Source organism: Momordica charantia (genome assembly GCF_013281855.1).
Source record: "Momordica charantia cultivar OHB3-1 chromosome 8 unlocalized genomic scaffold, Mcharantia_2.0 BLBB01000008.1, whole genome shotgun sequence".
Lineage (NCBI taxonomy): Eukaryota > Viridiplantae > Streptophyta > Magnoliopsida > Cucurbitales > Cucurbitaceae > Momordica > Momordica charantia.
In genome coordinates, this window is record NW_028275166.1 from 25,520,574 (window position 1) to 25,542,784 (window position 22,211).

Consider the following 22,211-nt stretch of genomic DNA (forward strand, 5'->3'; position numbering starts at 1 on the left):
GAAAATGGAGATGTGGGAGATGTGACATGGGAAATAGTTTCAATTATTTCTTACAACTTGCTCCTATTATTTAAAAGTTCCATTTTAATATTTGTAACTTTTAAAGTTTCAAAACAACCATTCGTACTAACTTTTCTATCAAAATGAATACGGAGCTCTAAAATTATATGTGAGTACAAATAACATTCGAAAGGTTTTAATCACATTCAAAATGGTGTTGGTCAAGAATGTAAGTAGATCTGGGGGATTGAATTTTAGTCAAAATTATATCCTTTAAAGGGAGAACCCACACATAGTAAAAATCTCGAAGAACAGTAGGATCTGGAAAGTAAGTTTTGTAAGAAGAATATTTTCTTGAAAGAAAATTTGTGGAAGAGTGGGCTTCATGTTGAGCAATGATTTGATGTTGTCTTGGATTTCTTTATCAGCTTTAATTTTTGTAATTTGATCATTTGGGTACACTCACACCTTAGTCCAAAGTTCAGGAATATAATTGAAATAACTCCAAGTGCCTCTATTTTGACAATTTATCATCTAATTCACCATTATGGTTTATGTCACGTTTTTAATGAAAAAGTTGACCTAAGGAATTGCAACTTTTGAAAGAATAGCGCTATAATTAAATTTATTCTAAAGCTCAGTGGTATTTGTATAATTTAATATTTACTAAGAACCAAATATAGGGTTTACAAATTTAAATTTTTATTAGCCTACCTTTTTTTTATATATATAATTTCAATCACAAATAATTAGTCAAACTTAAGATTTTTTCCCCTAATTTCAAGTCTTTAGACTTCATAAATTAAGAGACTTATGAAGCCTTAATGAGTCCATATTTAGAAACATATAATCTAGTCCTAATGCTTAATATAATCTAGGGAGAATTTGGCCTTTATTTTTTTCGTCTTGATTTTTTTCCATGAAGTTTTTATTGTTATAAAACATTAAAATTAATTGATAAAATGATGATGTAGTATCAAATATATTTTATTAACTGAATTGAAAGTATGCATGTTTTAATTTGATCATGAAATGAGGCACCATTCATCTATAAAAAAAAGAAAAATTACTCATTTTATATGACCTAACAAATAGGAACTTTTTTTTTTGTAAAAAAAAAAAGTAACTTGATTTGAAATTACTTGTTATAAAAAATTGATGCATTAAAATTTAGTGTTCTTGACAAGTTTATAAAAATTTTCATTTCTAAATTCATATATTGTCATTCTTTAATATATATGTATATAGTGATCGGAAAGATTTAATTAAGAATAACTAAATATACAAATGATTAAATCAAAGCTTTTAAATGATTTAGAGACCAAATTACAAAAAGATTCAAATATTAAGGATTAATTACAATATTTTAGTAAAACAATAATAAGAGCAAAATTGTACTTATATTTAGTGAAGAACTAAAGTCCCGTTTGATAACTATTTTATTTTTTTTAATTTTCGTTTTTAAAATTTAAGCTTAAAAATATTACTTTAACGTATCGTTACTCTTTTGATATATCGTGATGGTAAAAAAAGAAAATAATTCAATATATAAAAGATTAAATTAAAATTTTCAAAAAATAAAAACTATATATACCTCTAGCTATGAAAATAATAAAAAATGCCTTTTAAGGGGGAAAAAGGGAAAAATGACCCATTTATACGAAAGAAGACAAATTTTTTTTTTTTTAAAATAAAGAAAGAAAACAATTGAATGCATAAAAGATTAAATTAAAAGTTCCAAAAAATAGAAACTATATATAACTGGAGTTATGAAAATAGTAAAAAATGCCTTTTAAGAAGAAAAGAAAATAATCCAATTTGTTAAAAACATTTTAAAAGAGAAATGCAGGCTGTGGGGTTCGAACCCACGCGCACTTATGTGCAGAAGATCTTAAGTCTTCCCCCTTAACCACTCGGGCAAACCTGCATTTTGTTTGATTTTTCGTAATATAATTTATTTATTATTTTGTTTGCTGTTCAACTAGAGAATTTAATGCGTATATTTTATTATTGGATTTAATATTTATTTTTATAACGTAACGAAAGGATTTTTTTTCTTCAAAATTTAATTTGCATATGAGAGGTTAGAGTGAATTAAAAAAGGAAATTTAAATGCTTTGACATGTTAGCATTTTCATGATTTTTTTTAATGCATCAGAAATTCAAAACTAAAATTTATAATTATTTATTCTTTACCTTAAAAAAATCTTATCAAAATAAAATAAAGTATCAATTTTTATCATTTAACAATTTAATTTTTTAATTTAATAAATACATTTGGTCTCTCGTTGATTTATCGATCTACATCTATATACTATATTAAAAAGTGAGAATCTCGAAAAAACATTTTTGGACTATTATACCCTTCATTTCATTTATAAATTTACAAAACATGCCATAGAAAATTAATTATAAATAAATAAATTATCAATAATAAATATTTACTTAATTATTAATCATAATGATTAAATGAAATTGAAAAAGTTGGAATATTGGAAAAGTGTGTTATTTAATTTATGAAGGCTTAATTATTTGCACTAATAATAATAAATAATAGAATTTCAAAAGTTGTAGAATTCCAAAAGATTTGTAACATTTTCATCTTATACCTATATAAATAGGCATTTTCCTCCACCATTGTCCACCAATACTCAAGCTACATTTTTTTCATTCTTTTTGGTTCTCCCTCGTTTTCTTGCTTTCAAAATCTCTCTAATCTTGAAAGCAATTCAAGACATACATGATACGTTCAAGTTGTAATGAAAATTTATATATCGAATCGTTGTATCTTGATTTATAAGTTAGTATGGTTATACTTTTACTTTTATGAAGTTACTTACCAATGTTTGTCTAATATGATCAATCTATCTCGTGTGTATTGATTTAGTTTTTAACTTTTTTTTTGTTTTGTTACTATTGTTCGGTTTCTGTTATTTTATAATTACTATATATTATATTATTATTTTATATTTGTTAATATTTATTATAATTAGCATTATTATGTTATTTTATTTAAAACTTTTGTGCAAATTTTATTTTTAATTTGGTAACCCAAATGTCTTATAGCTTCCAATTTTATAAGAAATTTAGATTATTATAATATTTTTTAAATTTATAAAGGTATAGAACATGTCGTAGAAAAGGACTGGTAAATAGTAAATTAATTAATAAATATTAAATAATAAGTGTCAACTATATATAACAATGGCACGAAGTCTAAAAAGTTTATTTTTTAGGATAAAATGTAATCTGAAAAATTAGAATAGGTAAAAGGTGGTTTAATTTATGAGGGGCTTAATTATTTCATTAATAATAACTAATAATAGAAATTTCAAGAGTTTTGTAAATTTTCATCTTTTACTCGTATAGATAGGTATTTTATTCTAGATTAATTAATAAATTATAAATAGTATACCTCAACCCTAACAATTGCATGGAATTTAAAAAGTTTATTTTTTTAGGACAATAGGAAGTCTAAAAAATTTGAGTGCGTAAAAGGTGGTTATATTTAATTTATGAATAGCTTTATTATTTTCACGAGTAATAATGGATAATAGAATTTTAAAAGTTTTATAATTCTAAAATATTTGTAACTTTCCATCCTCTACTAATATAAATAGGCATTTTCTTCTATAATTTTTTTACCAATACTTTGAGTTACACTTTATCTTTATTTTGAGTTCTCCATCATTTTTTGCTTTAAAAAAAAAAAACTTAAGAGTGAAAACATACCTGTTAAGTTCAAGTCGGCACAAAATTTATATATTAAAGTTATGTTGTAATTCTTAAGTTTGTGTAGTTATAATTTTACTTTAATAAAATTAAATAATTATTTTTGTCTAACAATATAAACCTATCTTCAAGAATGTGTGTATTGATGCCAAAGCGAGTATAGATCAATAGTAATTGACATATATCTCCAACCAAGAGGTTGTGAGTTTGATCCCCACCTCACATGTTGTACTAAAAAAATGTGTGTATTGATCATGTTACTATTGTTTTTATTTTTTTATTATATAATTGCTATATTGTTGTGTTTGTTTATATATTGATATTTTTATCTCCCAATCAACCATATTAATTAATTGCAGAAAATAAGTGAAGCTAAAAGTTTGCCCATTGGAGAAAACATATATTACTTTAACTTGTTTAATGGTATGTGTTTGCTGGGTGTAATTTTTAGAATTCCAAGTTTATTGGTACAATTTGCAAGTTTAACTTTTATCGTCAAAAAGTTTAGGCGGTGTAAATTTTTTTTACTTTTTTATTATTATTATTTTATTTTTTTTATAATGGCATGAGTATTTCATTTTTACAAATGAGATTGTTTTGGGATGAAATCGTAACAAGGAGCATAGTTTAAGGATGGTTTGTGACATTTGTCCTAAAAATTATTAAAACCATAAAAGAAAAGAAACAATAAACATTGAAAACCAACCATCACAATGACGGTTGGTTTCAAGGCTGTGACAGCATTCTGTGTAGACAACCTGCACATTATTTATATATATTTTTATTGAAATACTAAATTCGATGACCGACCCCAACCTAAATCTTTATTATATTAGGCGGTCAGATCAATTTTGAAATTTGTATTGTTGGTATTCGTTCCATGGTGAAATTCTTCTTATTCATCTATTAATCCATACTATATATAGAATGGCCGAAAGGATAAACTTTTTCTTCCTATCTTATCACTTAAAAGAGGTTTTTTTTTAATTATTTTGATGACATTTTTGTTATTCTGACTCTTTCCCTCCCAAATCTCTTCAAATTCCCACCCATTCACTCCCTCCTTTCTCTCACCCTTACACTTTATGCCACCCCTCTTTCTTCTACTTTTTATATTTTTATTTACTTATTTTTTTTTTCTTTTTAGTTCCTTTATTTAAGTTAGAATGAAGAGAAATATAAGGAATATAATGTGAAAAGTTTTATTCTTTTCACAAAATTTTTTTCAATTTATTTCCAAAAATTAATGACTTTTAACTTTAATTATATAATTAATAATGAAATTTCAAAAGTCGTAATGTTTTAATCGTTAAATAATATTTAAAAAGTAAAAGTATAAAAATATATATTAAAATAAGTAATTAGATTGGTCTTTTCGCCACACTGATCTAACTTCCTTCATTATTCTCTCATCTACCTCTCTAAATTCTTATATTCTCTTCACTTTCCAACCTCTCTTAGTTCTTGCGTTATTCTCTCTTGGTAATTTATTCATGCACTCTCATTATTTCTCATGCTCCAATTACCCCAAGTTCTCCTCCTCTCACTAATCCTTTCATCTTCCTCTTAGGGTCTATAAATCTATAAACCGATCTCGAAATAATAACACAAGCAAAGGAAAAAAAAATCTTAGAAAGTATGAGATGAAGGTGTATGTGGAGAGGGTCCCCAACTAGATTGACACCGAGAAATAACATTTTTAAGGAGAGTTTCAGGAATCGAAAATGATTTGGAGTTTCGAAGCTCAAATCTTCATCAAATGTTAGAGGTGGGTGGAGCAAAATGTGTACAAACGGATAAAATGGAGGTACCTTACATTGTTTCTTCTTCAAATTTCGAATTTTTTCTTCCGATTTCGCAGGATATTTTGCTTGTCACCCTTAAGGTTATGGCTGCGTACTGCCATTGAAGTTGTTGTTGTTGAGTTTAGAGTCTAAACCATGATTTTATTTTTCCTTGGTATTTGATAGCATTTTATATTTAGGGTTATTTTAGTTTTTTTAAGTTGCATATAAATAGACAAAAACATGTATAATGAAATTCGTGATTTATGGATTCTTAGTTATTTCACGCTACTAAAATTCCAATTTTTACATTCTATTGCACACATGATGACAGCTTGTCAAATTTGAAATTCATTTTAATATTGTATTTTGTTTATAAAGATTTTTGCTATATTTTATTTTAAAATTTATAATTTTAAAATCAATTTATTTTTTATTTTTTATTTTATTAAATTTTTTTGGAGCTTTTTATAAAAAATAATAATAATAACAATAATTTCGAAGCTTTACCGTTCCCCCATTTCTGTAAAGGGGTGGAGGTGAGCTTTTTTTTTTTTTTTTTTAAAGAATATTTATGTTTTCTTTTTATAATAACAAATCATATTATTCCTGTCACATTGGGAAAAACCAACAACACTGTGGTCTTGAAAATTATAACATTGATCTTTTAAAAAACTTACGAAATCTTATCTCTTCTTGGTGAAATTTATCTAAATTGTTTGAATTTGATCATTCTATATAAATAGAGTATAAAATGTTCCTCTAAATAAGACTATAAATTAAAGTAATAACATATTAAATATTGTCAATAAAAAGTATAATGGGTATTGCATTATTTTTAATAGTAAATTTTACCTCTTCTTCTAAAAAACAAAGTAAAATTTACTTTTAATTTAACTTTAAAATTTCAAAAAACTCAAAAAAACCGTAAAATTTAATAAGATAACTAAGGCGTGCATACCTTAAAAAATTTAATACTGCTGTTTTCATTTAAATTAAAACTTATAACCTTCCAAATGTCTAATATGATAAAATTTTGAATTTAAAAAAGATTTGTCCATTTCTATCATAGATACGTGTTAAGATTTATTGCAAGGTCACTTTTGCGTTAGATATAAAGAAAAAAAATTTAAAAATGTTGATGAGGTCAATAGGGAGAGAGAAAATGACCAAATTGTATTTAATATTTTAACTATTTAATTAAATTTTATATTTTAAATGCTTTTTAATAAAACTATGAAATTTTATGTGCATCATACATGTTCGTTATAAAAAAACTTTACAAAAGATTTTATGAAAGGAATTAATTTCGTTACAAACTTTAAACTACATGAACTAAATTGTTATATATTAAGGTTCAAGGACCAACCAATTTGAAAGTACATTGACTAAATTATTGTAAATTAAAGTAGAGCTGTTAGTTCAATGAAAGCACGTGGACTAAGTATTTTTAAACTTAAAAATAGTTATAATATTTTATAGAAATACGCCCATATTGATATATATCTTGTCAACTTCAATTGAAAATATTGGTAGAGTACAGATTAAAACATTAGATAGAGGACGAAGTACTCTCTCAACTCCATTCTATTATCCTTCTCTTCAAAACTATAACATTCTTCTTCCAGTGGTACTAAAAAAATTATAAAATAATGTATAAAACATATATTTTTGTCATGCAATAGATAAAATTGATTCATTAGATTATTTATTAGTTTTTGAATCTTTAATCATCATTTTTGTACAAATACTATATTTAATTAATATTAATATACGAATACCTTCTCGCAGAACTTGACTCCTCGCTAGTAAGGAGGAATTTGTTAATACTATTAAATATTTGACAACTCATTATATTTTAAAATAAAATTTTGTTTTTGAATTTCTCTCTAAAATTATAAAATTTTTGAGATGAGGACATAATTTTTGGGATCCAATTACAAAAATGAGACGCTAATAAACAAAAAGATGAGATTATAGAGTCTGCAGGCTTTTTATTTACAATAAAGTGGAGATGGGCATAGTACGCATGGATCATTGCAGCTTTCGTAACAACACATAATTAAAAACGAAAGAATATCTGAGATGACATAACACAAAACATAGCCTTTTTTTTTTTTTTGTTGTTTCTAGTTCTGTTCACCCAACCCCAAACACATCTCCCTCTCCTAAACCCAGCGACCGAGGACTCGAAGATCTCAACTCAAACCAAAAGAAAAAAGAAAAAAATTATTAAAAAAAAAAAGAAAAATCCCCAAACAGATGACGACGATCGATGAGATGAATTTAATTTTCAGTTTCAGCAATGTGGGCGATGGTCAAGGCGTTCTGACAGAGCTTAATGAAGTTGTCGTTCCTCGGGGTGAGGACGGAGGGCTTGACGCTGAAGGAGGCCTCGCACGTGCGGACGGCGGCGACGGCGGCGTTGACCCACTTGTCCACGTCACCGTAGGCCTTGACGAGGAGGGCGGCGATGGAGTCGTCGAGCTGCTGTGACGCGTCCAGGTACTCGTCGAGGCAATCGTAGAGGCCCTGCTGGACCCCGGGCTGGTCCGCCAGCCGAGTGTCGTTCAGCATCACCTTGATCCCTTCCGATATGTCGGACGCGTTGGACGACACCAGCCGCAGCGCCACCAGCGCCAGCCCCGTCTTGTCCGCCGGGAAGCTGTTCGGGTCCGACTTCAGCGAGCTCAGGCACAGCCCCGGGTGCTGCGTTTGGCTGCACGTTTGTTCGATTAGGCCCATGTCCGGCTTCCCCGGCCTGATCGCCTCCGCCGCCGCCGCCACGCTCAGCCAAACCACCACCAACATCGCACCTGAAATATTCGCCTTCATGGATGCCTTTTATTTATTTTGTTTGGGGTTTTGTTTTGTTTTTTTTTTTTGGAGGGAGAGGTGGTGGAAGCTATTGGATTTGGAGGAGAGCATGTAAATAAAGGATGGGATTGAAGCTAAAAATAGATGGGTTTGTTTGTTTGTTTGTTTTTACCGATTATTATTCAGATTGCACTTCTAATAATAGAAACATTAATTACCAAGTCTTGTTTAATGAACGAACTCAAAAGATTTCTTTTTTTTGAGGATCAATTTTGTTAAATTTGGCAATATTTTGGAGTTTAACCTAATCTAATCTAGGGACTTGAAAATGGAGGTGTGTGGGGATTCCTCAGGTTGGGATAATTGAATTAAGAAATGGCCTCGAGGACAATGTAGTAAATCAAACAAAATTGAACCAATGGAAAAGCAGTTGAGATTCAACCCACAAACTAATAATCTAGTTGAACTATGAAAATACTCCAACTTATTAACAAATTTATTTGTATTAATCCCACGATAAAATGTGAAAATAGAAACACACGTATTCTTCTCCATAACTGAAAATTAGAAACAAAAAATATTATCAAACATATTATAACTAATTACCGTAAGCAATTAAATATTTCAAGCACCTTCTGGCTCATCGATGACATATATGTTTCTCAATTACTAGAATTAATTAGAAACAAAAGATATTATAAAACAGATCCTTACAAACTCTACCATAAGTAATGAAATATTTCAAAGACCTCTTGACTTTTCCAAACTCTTTATTTGTAGTCAAAGATTGAACAAAAATACAACTTAAAAGGGAATGTACCATATCTTTTCAATATCATATATTTATGGGAAAAAAAAAAAAACTGATTCCATTTAATTTGTTACTAACTTTTAAAAAGTTACTTTTTTTTTCTTTTTTGGTCTTTTTATTTATCTTTTTTCCCTTCATATTTTAAAATATATAATACCATATCTACTTTCCTCAATTAATTTTTTTAGTACACATATGGAGGTGAGGATCGAATATATATGCCAGTTAACCTATGCTCATTTTGGCCTCTTCAACTAATTTAATAGGTTAAAGTCAGAGAACATCTAATCCTCCAAAAGAAAAAAACTCTATTTTGGAATATTGTATTCTTTTCCCTAAAATCATAAAATAATAATGCACTTTTGTGATTTATGCAACACCAGAATAATAAAATTCAACTCTTATTAATTAAGAGCAAAAGAGAAATCAAAATTGAATTATTAAAAACACCCGATATTTATAATTTGGATTTCTTTTAATAATGCTATTTTTGAAAATAATTACAAAAATATGACACTTTCAAAATTATTTTAAAAATAATATTTTGAAAATAGCAAGTTGTCTCTTCCAGAGATGACCAGCTCTAAGCGCCACGTTAATAAAGAGCCACATTAATTTTTTTTTAAAAAAAATAAGGTTTGGTCGTCTCTCCAAGAGATGACATGTTTGGTCGGATTTCGAAAACCACGCTTGATCGTTTCTTCAAGAGACGACAATATTATTCTAAGCAAAAACAAAACAATTATTATATATATATAAAACACAACATTTTAAAAGAAAATGAATATTGTGTCGTAGTAGATAAGGAACTTAAAGGGCATGGGTTCGAGTGAGGTATGTAGTTATTTTTTTGTAATGTAATTATTATTAAATGATTAAAATAATAATAATAAAAATAATAATGGGTTTGAGTGGTGATATTGGTGTTTTTTTTTGGTAATGTTATGATTATTAAATGATTAAAACAATAATAATAAAAATAATAATGAGTTCATAAAAATAATAATGGGTTCAGTGGTGATATTGGTGGTGTGATATTGGGTTTTTTTTTTTTTTGATAATGTTATTATTATTAAATGATTAAAACAATAATATTAATAATAAAAATATATAGTGGTGATATTGGTGTTTTTTTTTGTTGGTAACGTTATTATTATTAAATGATTAAAACATTAATAATAATAAAAACATAATATGAAAAACACTCGAACCCATGCCTTTAACTCCCCTAAACAGTCCCTTGTCCACTGCACCACACTATTCATTATGTTTTGAAGTGTTGTGTTATATATATATAATAGTTCTTTTGGTTTTGTCTAGAATAATATTATCGTCTCTTCAGTGGGATTTTTTGAAATCCCGCCAAACATATCTGTCTCTCACCAAGCCTTATCTTTTTTTTAAAAAAAATTAACGTGGTGCTTACAGCTGGTTGTCTCGCGTTTGCCACTTCGCAGGTCGTCTACGACCTGCTATTTCCAAAACATTATTTTTGGGGAGTGGCATATTTTTCTAATTACTTTCGAAAATAGCATTCTTAAAAAAAATCCTATACCATTCAAGAAAATATATTGTGACTAGATATAACTATATCATTTCTTTCACTCTAAAAATAAACTCTCTTGTTTCACATTAGTTGTTTATTATTGATTATGAATCTTTCTCATGTTTTTTAATGACCTCTTAATTTAGTTAAACTACTGAAAACAAATGTTAGGGTAGTATTTCATTTAAAAGAGAAGAAAAAACTATAAATAATAAAGAAAAATAAAAAGCAACATTTAGATTGTGGAGAGGTAGATATGTTTATTATGTTTTGATCGTAGCTAACATAAATATAGGCCAGCCAGCAGTAACAGACGTCTACTTCTTTTTGTTAGTATAACAAAAAGGAATTATTACTTTTTTTTTCCTACCAAAATTAAACAATAGACACATGTTACACGTTATTGGGCCACGTCGCTATCTCCAGCAGAACACCCAAGTCTTATCGTTTCGAAATCCAACAATTTAATCACGTATTCAATAATTTATCCCTATCACATCTTGTGGGGGCGCGGATTTGAATTTTGGTCTCCGTGATAATTCGAAATCCGCTTCCCGTTGTATTTATGAACTCGAATCCACTCCCAGAATAATGGAGGCGATCGAGCACACCACCATAGAAACCAACGGCGTGAAGATCCACGTGGCCGCCGTGGGAAGCGGGCCGCCGGTGCTCCTCCTCCACTGGTTCCCGGAGCTGTGGTACTCGTGGCGGCACCAGATGGTGTACCTGGCCTCCGCCGGGTACCGCGCGATCGCCCCGGACCTCCGTGGGTACGGCGACTCGGAGGCGCCGCCGTCGGCCGGCGCTTACACGACGGTCCATATAGTGGGCGATTTGGTAGGAGTTTTGGAGGAGCTGGGGATTGAGAAGGTGCTGTTGGTGGGCCACGATTGGGGGGCTGTAATTGCTTGGTATTTTTGCCTCTTCAGACCCGATCGGGTCACGGCGCTGGTGAATTTGAGCGTCCAGTTCTTCCCCAGAGATCCCACCACGCCCTTCCTTCAAGCCTTCAGAGCTGCTCTTGGGGATCACTTCTATATCGTCAGATTTCAGGTAAATCAACAAAAGTCAAATTCAGTTAGTTTTTTTAGTTGAGTTGTATAATGTTTTAACTAAATAGTTGAGTTATTTAGTTTCGTTTTCCAAAAAAAAAAAAAAAAATCTGAGGTAATAAAGTGTTATAGTTCCTTAGACTTGAACTATGGGTGTTTATTTGGTTGTGAAATTTCTAAATGTGCCCTTTTAGTCATTTGGTTCTAAAGGGTCTCACTTCACATTTTCCTTAGTCAAACTAAAAGTCAAATGAATTTAGATATCATTTAGAATCATTTATTAGATGGGAGGGACTAAACGGTCAACTTAAATCTCAAGTTCAAAATGTATGTTTTACTCATTTTTTCTAGTTGTGTGGATTGTTTTTAAAGGGTTGAATTCAGGGCCTTTGTTATTAAGTTTAAATGTTTTTTTTTTTATCTTATTAATTTTATGGCAAATTCGAGTAATTGGAGGTTGGGTTATTTATTTTTACATGATTTTGGGTGTTTTAATTAATTATATCTGTGCATTATTCTAATACTATGTTTGATTTTGGGGCTAAATTCATTTGTGATTGGGTTGAGTCTTTTTATTTCTTTCTTTTATTTATTTTTAAATGACTTTTAATCGATCAATCAATTTTGGACTCAAATGGATACAGACAATCGACCTGCCAGTTTTAGGCTCAAACCATGACGACAACTAACAGATTAGTTTTTATCAGTTGAAATTCAATGATTTTGAAAGACTTTGCAATACTAACCGACAATCGAGTGCCTTCGGTTGAAACTTACACATGATTGAGTTTGAAATATCAACAGCAAAAGAAAAACCTTGAGAGAAGGCCCATAAAAGCCCAAATAAAACTACAATGGAATAAGAAGAACATAATAAAAGACAGAGAGATGAAAAAGGCGAAATAAGAGAGAAAATAAAGACAAATATGGTGAAGGGGGAAGAGAAGAAGGGAAGAAAGAAGAAATGAAGGGAGGACGAGGAGAGATAAAAAAAAAAAAAAAAAAATTATTTCACCACCTTGAGAAAATAGCTAAATATCGGCCAGTCAGTTGAAAATATTTTTCGAATGAGACTAAAGCATTAGTTAGTTTTGAGTTTTTAAAAATGGATATGAACCAAATCATTAATCATATTGGCTGACCTACGTCTGTTCGATCGGTTTGATAGAGTTTCTGGAAGTTTTGGTTTTGTCCGAGCATTAATTGCAATATTTAAAAGTGAAAGACATGATTTAAGCCAAAAGATGGAAGCGTTTAGTAAAAGAAAGTGGATTAATTGAAGGTTTGATTTGGTGCGTTATAGGAACCAGGGAAGGCCGAGAAAGACTTTGCCACAGTTGACATAAGAGACTTTTTCTCAAGAACTTGCTGTTGAATCGGGACCCACGTGCTTTACGCGTGCCCAATGAAATCAAATTCGAGGGGGTCCCACCGCCGCCACTTGCCACGTGGCTCACGCCTGAAGACATCGACGTTTACGCCGCCAAGTTCGCCGAGACAGGCTTCACCGGCGGCCTCAACTACTACAGAGCTTTTGATCGGTCGGTAACTCTAACGATCCCTTTACTTTTACTTACCGTTACTCCCATGAGTAAAACTAATTTTCTTTTGGGTAAATGTAAGATTACGCTGTATGTTTCTATATGTTGTGCAACATTAGCAAATAAATTATAACGTAACTAACTATAAATAATTATAGAATCCAACAGTGTAAATCAAACTAAATATCATGCATAAGTTAGAAATGTAAACGTTGATGTTGACGAAAATTTAGAGGAAAATAATGAAAATCATGAAAATTGATGGAAATTGTTCGAATTAATAAATGATATTTTAAGGTAAAAATACTATTTTAGGCTTTAGTTTATTTTGGTTCACCGATCATGTTTGTTTTGCTCTATATATTTAGTTCATTTTAGTCCATGTACTTCGAAATCTTCATTTTGGTCCCGAGACTTTATTTTTAATCTCATGTTTCTATTGCAATTTGTACTCGATATATTTCTTAAAATATAACAATTAATTTATACAAAAGGTATTTGTCATATGTAAAATGGGACGTATAGAGAAAAATCATAATTTACTCGCACGCGGTTGAAAATGGATATGGTAATTTGGTGCAGAACTTGGGAGCTGACGGGGCCATGGACGGGTGCAAAGATCCACGTTCCAGTGAAGTTCATAATTGGAGATTTGGATCTGACCTACCATTTTCCAGGAGCTCGGGAGTACCTCAATGGCGCCGCCTTCAAAAACGACGTCCCTGGTTTGGAAGAAGTGGTTGTAATTGAAGGCGCTTCCCATTTCATCAACCAAGAAAGGCCCCATGAAATCAACTCCCACATCCATGACTTCTTCAACAAATTCTGTTAGATCATTCATCTCTGTTTTCTGTTCTCTTCTCTCTGTTTTCCCCTTAAACATGTTCGATTTCATGTGTGTTTTCTTGGTTGCATTCTCTCACACTTTTAATGTTTAATGCTTTGCTTTTGCCCCACAATATCGTTAGAATTAGTATGACACCCCGTAAATTATATATATATGTGTGAGAGTATAACATGTAGGAGTGGAGAATTGAACTCACAATTTGATTTGGTTGGAGATATATATCAATTATGAACTATGTTCGTTTTGACTCATGCCTTATATTTGTTGTATTTAAAGCAGCATCATTTAAGTCTAACTTAAATTTACCGATTAAAAAAAATGGAAAAAAAAAGAAAAGAAAAATCACACCAAATTTTTTGAAATATACATAAACTTTAAAATAAATCTTTTGAAAATTAGCGCACCACATTGATTAATAACTAATCAAATTTAATTAAAAAGTAAATTATTTAAAGTTATTAATTATTTTATATTAATATTCTAAATTTCAATCTGTCAATTTAACACAATGATATTTACCTGAAATTTAATATATGCATACTTAACAAAATGATATATGTGTATAAGATTTTAAATTAATCTAATTAACTTCTAATAATTAATTTACATGAGTTAATTTATATTTATTAAGTTAAAATATTAAAGTTATTTTAAGCAATTATGTTTTAATTTTAGTTTCACTAATTACTAAATATATTGTAAATAATTTATCTAAATTATGTTGTTGACTTTATTTAGCCATTCATCTTAATAATTATTATAAAAGAAATGTGTTTAACAAAAATTAATCATTTTCATCTAATTAATTGCATCAATTTCTTATATTTTTATATTAAAAAAATTAAATATATAAATTAATTAATTAATTAAGTTCATCATTATTAAAATTTTAATGTTTTTTAATTAATTATAAATTTAATTTAAAGATTTTCCCTAGTTTTAATTTATTAATTTTAATAAAATAAAGTAAATAATTACATTAAAAGAAAAAAAATTTATTGAAAAGAAGAGAGAGAATTATGACATGCGACCGACTATAAATCTGTTGAAGTTTTTCTACGTAGGTTTGAATCCTGCCTCTCTCACTTGTTTTATTGGCTATTTCTGAATACATATTTCTCATTTCTGGAAAGTTAGGGCCGCACTCGCCCTCTTCACACTCTTAACGTAGTTGCTACGCTACTAACGTGTGAATTTCCCTTCGAAGTGCCTCAGGGGATCGGGGTGCGGAACTTTTGCCGGTGCTGGCGCCTTCGACAGCGTCTCTTGAGCTGTCCCTGGTTGTTGATCGGGGTTTTGATAGGGGTTGGACAAACTCATTAAAATATATGGGTTGATTGGAGATTTTAAAAAGTAGTCTGAAATTAAGATGCCTAGAAATAAGATATCTAAGAATAAAAAATAATTGTGTTGGTTCTATATATGTTTTGGATTAAGATGACTGAAATTAAGATAATTAAAAATAAATTATATGTAAAATACTTTTAGTCCGTGAGTTTGAAGGTAGGTCTCTATTTTGTTCCTATGTTTCAAAAATTGACAGTTTTGGTCTCTGACCTTTGAAAATAGTTCTAAAAAATCTCTAATGTTAAAAGTTTCTGTTCACACGAGATTTCCGGAGAAATTATATTTCGGGGAGTTGAATTTTTATATTGTTTGTATGTGTTGTATAGTGGATTCAATCTCTAATATTTATCTTCTTATTCTTTCTCTCGAATTTGATGTGAAAATTGAGATGTTTGTTCTTGAATCTGGATCAAAATTATATGTTATTTAAAAGTCTTCAAGTTGGTCTTTGAATCAAGTCTTCAGAGCTTCTTCAATTTGGTGTGAATTCTCTCAATTTTGAAATTCTGAGTCCTGAAAATGTAGGAGGTCTCCTCTATTTATAGAGGTTTTCACATGCTTTGATGAGCCATTGGACTTGAATAATTTTGGGTCAAACCCAATTAATGGATTTATTTAAATTTTAATATTAATCTACTTTATTTCATAGTAAATTGGATTTTGGACCAAGTTTATGAACCAAATTGATTCAAAGTCTAATAGACCCAATTACATATTTTAATGGTCAAATTATCTTTAATTTTAATTTAAGGTTAATATATAATTAATCCCTAAATAAAATATATAGATAATGACGTGGTCGTTTATGATTGACTCAAAATTTATGGTTGTACAATTACATTATCGGAATGCTGACATGGCATTAGCGAGTTATATATTTATTATTTTTATATTATTTTTAAATTATATGACATTTTTATTTTTATTTCTCTCTCCTCCACTTCTTTCCCACCCTTCTTCACCCTTCCCTCTCGTTCTTCTGCAGAAGGAATATTGTAGAATAAAATACAAAACTATTTACAAATATTGTAGAATAAAATACAAAGCTATCCATTCAACAATTTCTTTCATTTGTTTAATCTTTTGAGATGCAACAGCAGCTTCCTTCACTTTCCTGATTATTCTATCCATTTCCAGTCGGCGTCTCAATTCGTGTGACATTTCGAGCAAACCCCATATCGAATTCCAACCCCTTTTTCACAGAAAATATTGTTCGGTTTCTCTCTGGCCGCTAAGGCACAGCTGGATTTCATGGCTTCTCCGGTAGGAAGTTCATTGGGATCTCCGAGCTACGATGAAGATCTATGGCAAAACGTGGGTAAGAGGAAGAGGAAAAGAATGATATTGAATCGAAAATCGACCCACCGGTCGAGGATGCGAAAGCATAAACAGCTCGAAAATCTGACGGTTCAGGTGGGCCAAATCAGGACCGAGAACGAGCAAAGTTCTGGAGAAGGAGGGGAAAGAGTGAGGAAGAAAGGGGGAAAGAAGAGGAAGGGAGAGGAAGAGGAAAGAAAAATGGAAAATAAAAATCTAATATAATTTAAAAATAATAAATATACAACTCCCCTGATTCATGTCATTATTCATTAGTATACTAACACAACTTTAACGTCAAATACCTTTTAGAATCATCTTTCAAAGATTAGGTACCAAACTGTCACTTTTTGAAACATAAAGACCAAATAGAAACTTATCTTTCAAGTCAGTGATTAAAATTATATTTTACCCTAAATTATATATATGTTTATTTTGTGTGACTGAAGATATATGAATTTTATATCGCTCTAATACTGATTAATGTAAATCCGAAACTCATCGATAGGAGAAAGTAACCATTTATTAAACTCAGATATCACAGACAATTAGCAACACTCCAACCAAAATCTAATAACATAGAGCTAAATCGATAAAAAACAGCATAAGAATAAAATAGTAGAGAAGAGAGATGGACACACTGTAGCAGAAATTGCTTACCGCAAGTGTACGGGTCAAGCTTTAATAAAGTGGTAAGTCAATACCGATATCGTCCTCTGGATTGGGTTTCTAGATCACTCAAGTACCACAGATACAATTGCTCAATTTTATTTAGAGAATCAAAATCAAATGGGAGAATATAATCAAAGAAAATAAACATGCAATAATAAACATAAAAACAATGGGGGAGAAAGGTCCTAGGAATTGATTTTACTTATTGAATCTATGAACTAACTACTTAATTAATCAAGATTGAACGAATTATTAATTCTATAGGCCAAGAACTCTCAAATCTCAACTGCCTCTCCCGAGCACAAGCTAATTCTCCTTACCAATTAAGAAACCAATATATCTATCTAGTTTCTATAACAAGTAAAGGCTTTATTGAACAAGTCTTTTAACGACCTCTAAAGGACTTCTAAATCTCCCGATCTTAAAACTCCTTTAGTTATGCATCACAGTTCTAACTCTAAACCACCTCTCCCGAGCGTAAGATTTCAAGTATAAAATCAATCAATCTATAGCCAGTAGATTCAAGGCATTAAGCATAGAGAAGCATAAATAGAACATTCATAAACATTCAACCAAGAAAACTAAACAATCAATGCATAAATTTCAATGGCTACATCAATCCCCAAGATGAGAGGTTTAGCTTCTCATATTCAATGAAAAACAATAAAATCACAATGAGAAGTCCATAATAAAACTAGAAAAAATCAAGGGAAAGGAGAAGAAACTATGTTCGACATGTCAATTGTCCGTCCCCGAAGCGACCTCCACGATCCCGAGCCTTGAAAATCACTTTTCTAAGCTCTCTAATGGTCTCCTTGCCCTCCAAATTGGCCAAAAAGGCAAACTGCCATAAAACCTCGTCAAAACTCCCCCTTTCGGCGGCTGCACAACGCGCCGCGGCACTATCTCCTCGGGTTTTTAGCTCCAAATCTTGTTGTTATTCCATCTTGGTCACTTTGATTCCGATTTCTCTCATTTTGATCCAAATATGTCTCGTTTCCTCCCGATGCTTTATTCCTCCAAAATATATCTTATGTGCTTAAATTTGTCCTGAAGAAACGAAAACTAACAAATAATTTCAATACAAATCTCATGAAATATAGTTCATAAAGTGTGTTATCACACACAAAGATATAATGGTTCGATCAAATACGATCTACATCTACTTTTCAAGCCATCAACTAATCAATCAGTAAAGGAATACAACAGCTCATCGACGATCCAAACTCTTCTCACGAAAAACAAAAGACCCACGATCGTTACGGTTTAATAACAAAACCCAAACTATTTTTGCCCTAACACTCAAAACTCCCCCATTCTTAATAATCAGAATAACCCGAGAGAAGGAATAAGAACTTCTCTCTCACAATTGACTTTCTCTCCTTGCAGCCTCAGTATCATGTATTTCTGCTTTCCTCACCAATTTATTTGTAACAAACTGTTACAGCAGTAACTAACTCTTGGGTGGCCCAAGAGCATATGACCCGATCCAATAGTTTGAACTCGTGACAAATGAATAAAAATAAGAAGGAAAAGAATAAAGGCTTGCCGACTCTGCAACACTTGCACTAAATAAAATAAATTAGCTGTCAAAAAACATAACAATTAATTTAATTAAAAAATATATAAAGTAAATTATTCTAAATTATTAATTATAATGAAATAAAGTAAATAATTGAAAAGAAGAAAGAGAAGAATATGATACAAAATTCGTGAACCCACGAAAAAGGAAAAGACTTACCCGCCCTCTCAACAATGAAGAAAATACTTCTTTCCTCAACAATAGAGGACAAAGAAAACGCCCGTAGAAGTAATAATTGATGTCTATGGTAAGAAGTTTAATTTTCCTATATCTGTTTCCACCTAACAAAAGTATTCCAAATTACATTCAATTTGAAGAAAGCAATAACAGAATTAAAAGAACAGACACGTGTCTACATATTATTTCGCCACGCAAAAAATATCCAAATTTTTGTCCTCTCGAAAACGCCAATATTTTATCATGTGATGGGTTGTCTTATTCAATAATTCTTGCGTATGGGCGTGAACAGTAATCAGATCTTGTCCGCGGCGATTTGATCTTGTCGGCGGCCGCGGACACCGGGTAATTTTAACTACCCCACCGCCACCGTTTCAAAATCAGCTTCCCCTTCTATTTAAAGTTTAAACTCATCGTTAAATCGAATCCACAACCAGAACAGAATGGAGACCATCGAGCACACCACCGTCAAAACCAACGGCGTGAAGATCCACGTGGCCGCCGTGGGAAGCGGGCCGCCGGTGCTCCTCCTCCACGGGTTCCCGGAGCTGTGGTACTCGTGGCGGCACCAGATGGTGTACCTGGCCTCCGCCGGGTACCGCGCGATCGCCCCGGACCTCCGCGGGTACGGGGACTCGGACGCGCCGCCGTCGGCCGGCGCGTACACGGCGCTGCACATAGTGGGCGATTTGATCGGGGTTCTGGACGACCTGGGCATCGAGAAGGTGCTGTTGGTGGGCCACGATTGGGGGGCTTTAATTGCATGGTATTTTTGTCTCTTCAGACCCGATCGGATCAAGGCGCTGGTGAATTTGAGCGTCCAGTTCTTCCCCAGAGATCCCACCACGCCGTTTATTCAAGGCTTCAAAGCTGCTCTTGGGGATCAGTTATATATGGTCAGATTTCAGGTAAATCAACGTTAACCCTCCGTTTGGAATCTCGGATTGGTAGGGAATTTCAAAATCAGAGTTAATTTGAAATCAATTCCATCGTAAAATTCATGGTGGTGGGCGTGTTGTTTCATAGGAACCTGGAAAGGCAGAGGCAGAGTTTGCGACGGTGGACATAAGAGAGTTTTTTAAGAACGTCCTCTCCAATAGGGACCCACGTGCTCCATATTTGCCCAATGAGGTCTTGTTCGAAGGGGTCCCGCCGCCGTCGCTTGCCCCGTGGCTAACGCCGGAGGATATCGACGTTTACGCCGCCAAGTTCGCCCAGACTGGCTTCACCGGCGGCCTCAATTACTACCGAGCTTTTGACCGGTCGGTAACTCTAACTTCTAACGACAACCCTCTCAGTTTACTTACAGTTACTCCAAATGGTTTAAAAATTTTAATGCAGTTGGTTAATGGTTGAAAGTGGATATGGTAATTTGGTGCAGAACTTGGGAGCTGACGGCGCCGTGGACGGCGGCGAAGATTCGCGTTCCGGTGAAGTTCATAGTGGGGGATTTGGATCTGACCTACCATTTTCCAGGAGCTCGGGAGTACATCAATGGCGCCGCCTTCAAAAACGACGTCCCTGGTTTGGAAGAAGTGGTTGTAATTGAAGACGCTTCCCACTTCATTAACCAAGAAAAGCCCCATGAAATCAACTCCCACATCCATAATTTCTTCAAGAAATTTTGTTAAATCATATCATGCGTCTCTGTTTTTGTGTGTTTTCATTGGTGATGGATTCTCTCCAACTTTTCTACAATAAGGATCGAGAAAGGGAATAAAGTACTTCGGCCCAAATTTGCTTGATATATATTAATTAAAATATCGCGGGTTCGAATACCACTTTCGTATTTTTGTTGTATTAAAAAACTCTTGTATTTGGTTGTATTAATTAAAATATATATTAATGAATACTTGTTTGTCAAGACATTAGAAATTGAGACATTTATCATTATTTTCATGGCAAATGAAATTTGCAGTTTCTTTTGAGGTTGGACATATATAGATTATAAAATAAATATGTATTTTGAAATAGAGTGAGAAATTTAAAATTATAAAATAAATATGTATTTTGAAATAGAGTGAGAAATTTAAAATTTAATTTTTCAAAAGAAAAAAGATATTTGAAATAAAAAAAAATAGTATAACTTAAAAGTCAAATTTGAATTCAAATGTAAAATCTCAAGCTACGTTTTTGGAAATACATATCAAATTTGAAATATATATTTAAAAAAAATAAAATCAGAGATTAAAATCTCTGTACCTTGGATATTTTTTTAATGTCGTTGGATTTCCCGACTCTCGAACATTCATATATAAGAGTTATGTGGCTTTTCAACAAGGTTGCAATGCAGCCACTGCCAATGTAAATATAAGATTTGAACCATCACCACTTGTCACTTTATTCACTTCATACACTTATTTACAATTTTCAAATGAAATTTATTTTCCAAATCTACTTCCAAATAAATGTCTAAAAATATTAGTACAAATATATTTTTCACTTAATTTCTTGTTTGATCTCGGGAGTTTGATCCATCGGCCTTGTCATGTTGTGTGGTTTAATTCTAAAACATTTCATTATGGCTAATTAAATACAAGGAAAGATTCAATTATTATCAAATTCAAAAGTGTAGTCTTACCACCATTTAAAAGAAAAAGAACATTATGGTTGATATTATTTTTTCCTTTTTGAAATTGATGTGTTTTGAAATATTTAATTAATTGTTAATATTGTAGCAAAATCGCTAAGACTTATTTATGTTAAAAATTAGTAGATTTCAGAACATCTTTATTAATTTTTTTTTTTGGACATTTATATAAATCTAAAGTTTAATTGAGATCAACATGTCAAGGTCAGACATCCAACTCACAACTTCTTGATTTGAGATATATGTCAATTATCGTTGAGTTAGACTCGCTTTGACAAAAAAGAAAAAAGATCAATTCAACTTTTCCCTTAGTTTGATGTCGTTCTTATTGATTGGACATATATATAACTTTTTTGTCAGTAAGTTAATTGGTAGTTAGGCCAAAGTGAGTAT

The 22,211-nt window shown here is 31.4% G+C and overlaps 2 protein-coding genes, 1 non-coding gene and 1 pseudogene across 4 annotated transcripts; 2 read left to right on the forward strand and 2 right to left on the reverse strand.

Annotated features, from left to right (window-relative positions):
* Positions 1 to 1,844: 1,844 nt before the first annotated feature.
* On the reverse strand, positions 1,845 to 1,927 carry TRNAL-UAA (transfer RNA leucine (anticodon UAA)). The gene has a single exon. It is a non-coding gene; the product is annotated as a tRNA-Leu (tRNA).
* A 5,560-nt stretch (positions 1,928 to 7,487) lies between these two features.
* LOC111022446 (putative invertase inhibitor) lies at positions 7,488 to 8,433 on the reverse strand. The gene has a single exon (XM_022299622.2). The coding sequence runs from the start codon at positions 8,349 to 8,351 to the stop codon at positions 7,803 to 7,805; it is 549 nt and encodes a 182-aa protein (XP_022155314.1). The 5' UTR covers positions 8,352 to 8,433; the 3' UTR covers positions 7,488 to 7,802.
* Positions 8,434 to 11,191: 2,758 nt separating this feature from the next.
* LOC148209857 (epoxide hydrolase 3-like) lies at positions 11,192 to 14,384 on the forward strand (annotated as a pseudogene). Its single transcript, XR_015793282.1, has 3 exons — positions 11,192 to 11,746; positions 13,049 to 13,286; positions 13,869 to 14,384. The product of XR_015793282.1 is annotated as an epoxide hydrolase 3-like (transcript).
* A 5,170-nt stretch (positions 14,385 to 19,554) lies between these two features.
* On the forward strand, positions 19,555 to 21,092 carry LOC111022455 (epoxide hydrolase 3). Its single transcript, XM_022299630.2, has 3 exons — positions 19,555 to 20,136; positions 20,255 to 20,490; positions 20,610 to 21,092. The coding sequence occupies exons 1-3, from the start codon at positions 19,672 to 19,674 to the stop codon at positions 20,857 to 20,859; spliced, it is 951 nt and encodes a 316-aa protein (XP_022155322.2). The 5' UTR covers positions 19,555 to 19,671; the 3' UTR covers positions 20,860 to 21,092.
* Positions 21,093 to 22,211: the final 1,119 nt, after the last annotated feature.

Coding starts and splice junctions, on each gene's coding strand:
- LOC111022446 (XM_022299622.2), bottom strand. CDS start 8,351: ATGAAGGCGAATATTTCAGGTGCGATGTTGGTGGTGGTTTGGCTGAGC.
- LOC111022455 (XM_022299630.2), top strand. CDS start 19,672: ATGGAGACCATCGAGCACACCACCGTCAAAACCAACGGCGTGAAGATC. Junction 20,137..20,254: donor TATATATGGTCAGATTTCAG/GTAAATCAACGT, acceptor GTTGTTTCATAG/GAACCTGGAAAGGCAGAGGC. Junction 20,491..20,609: donor TACTACCGAGCTTTTGACCG/GTCGGTAACTCT, acceptor AATTTGGTGCAG/AACTTGGGAGCTGACGGCGC.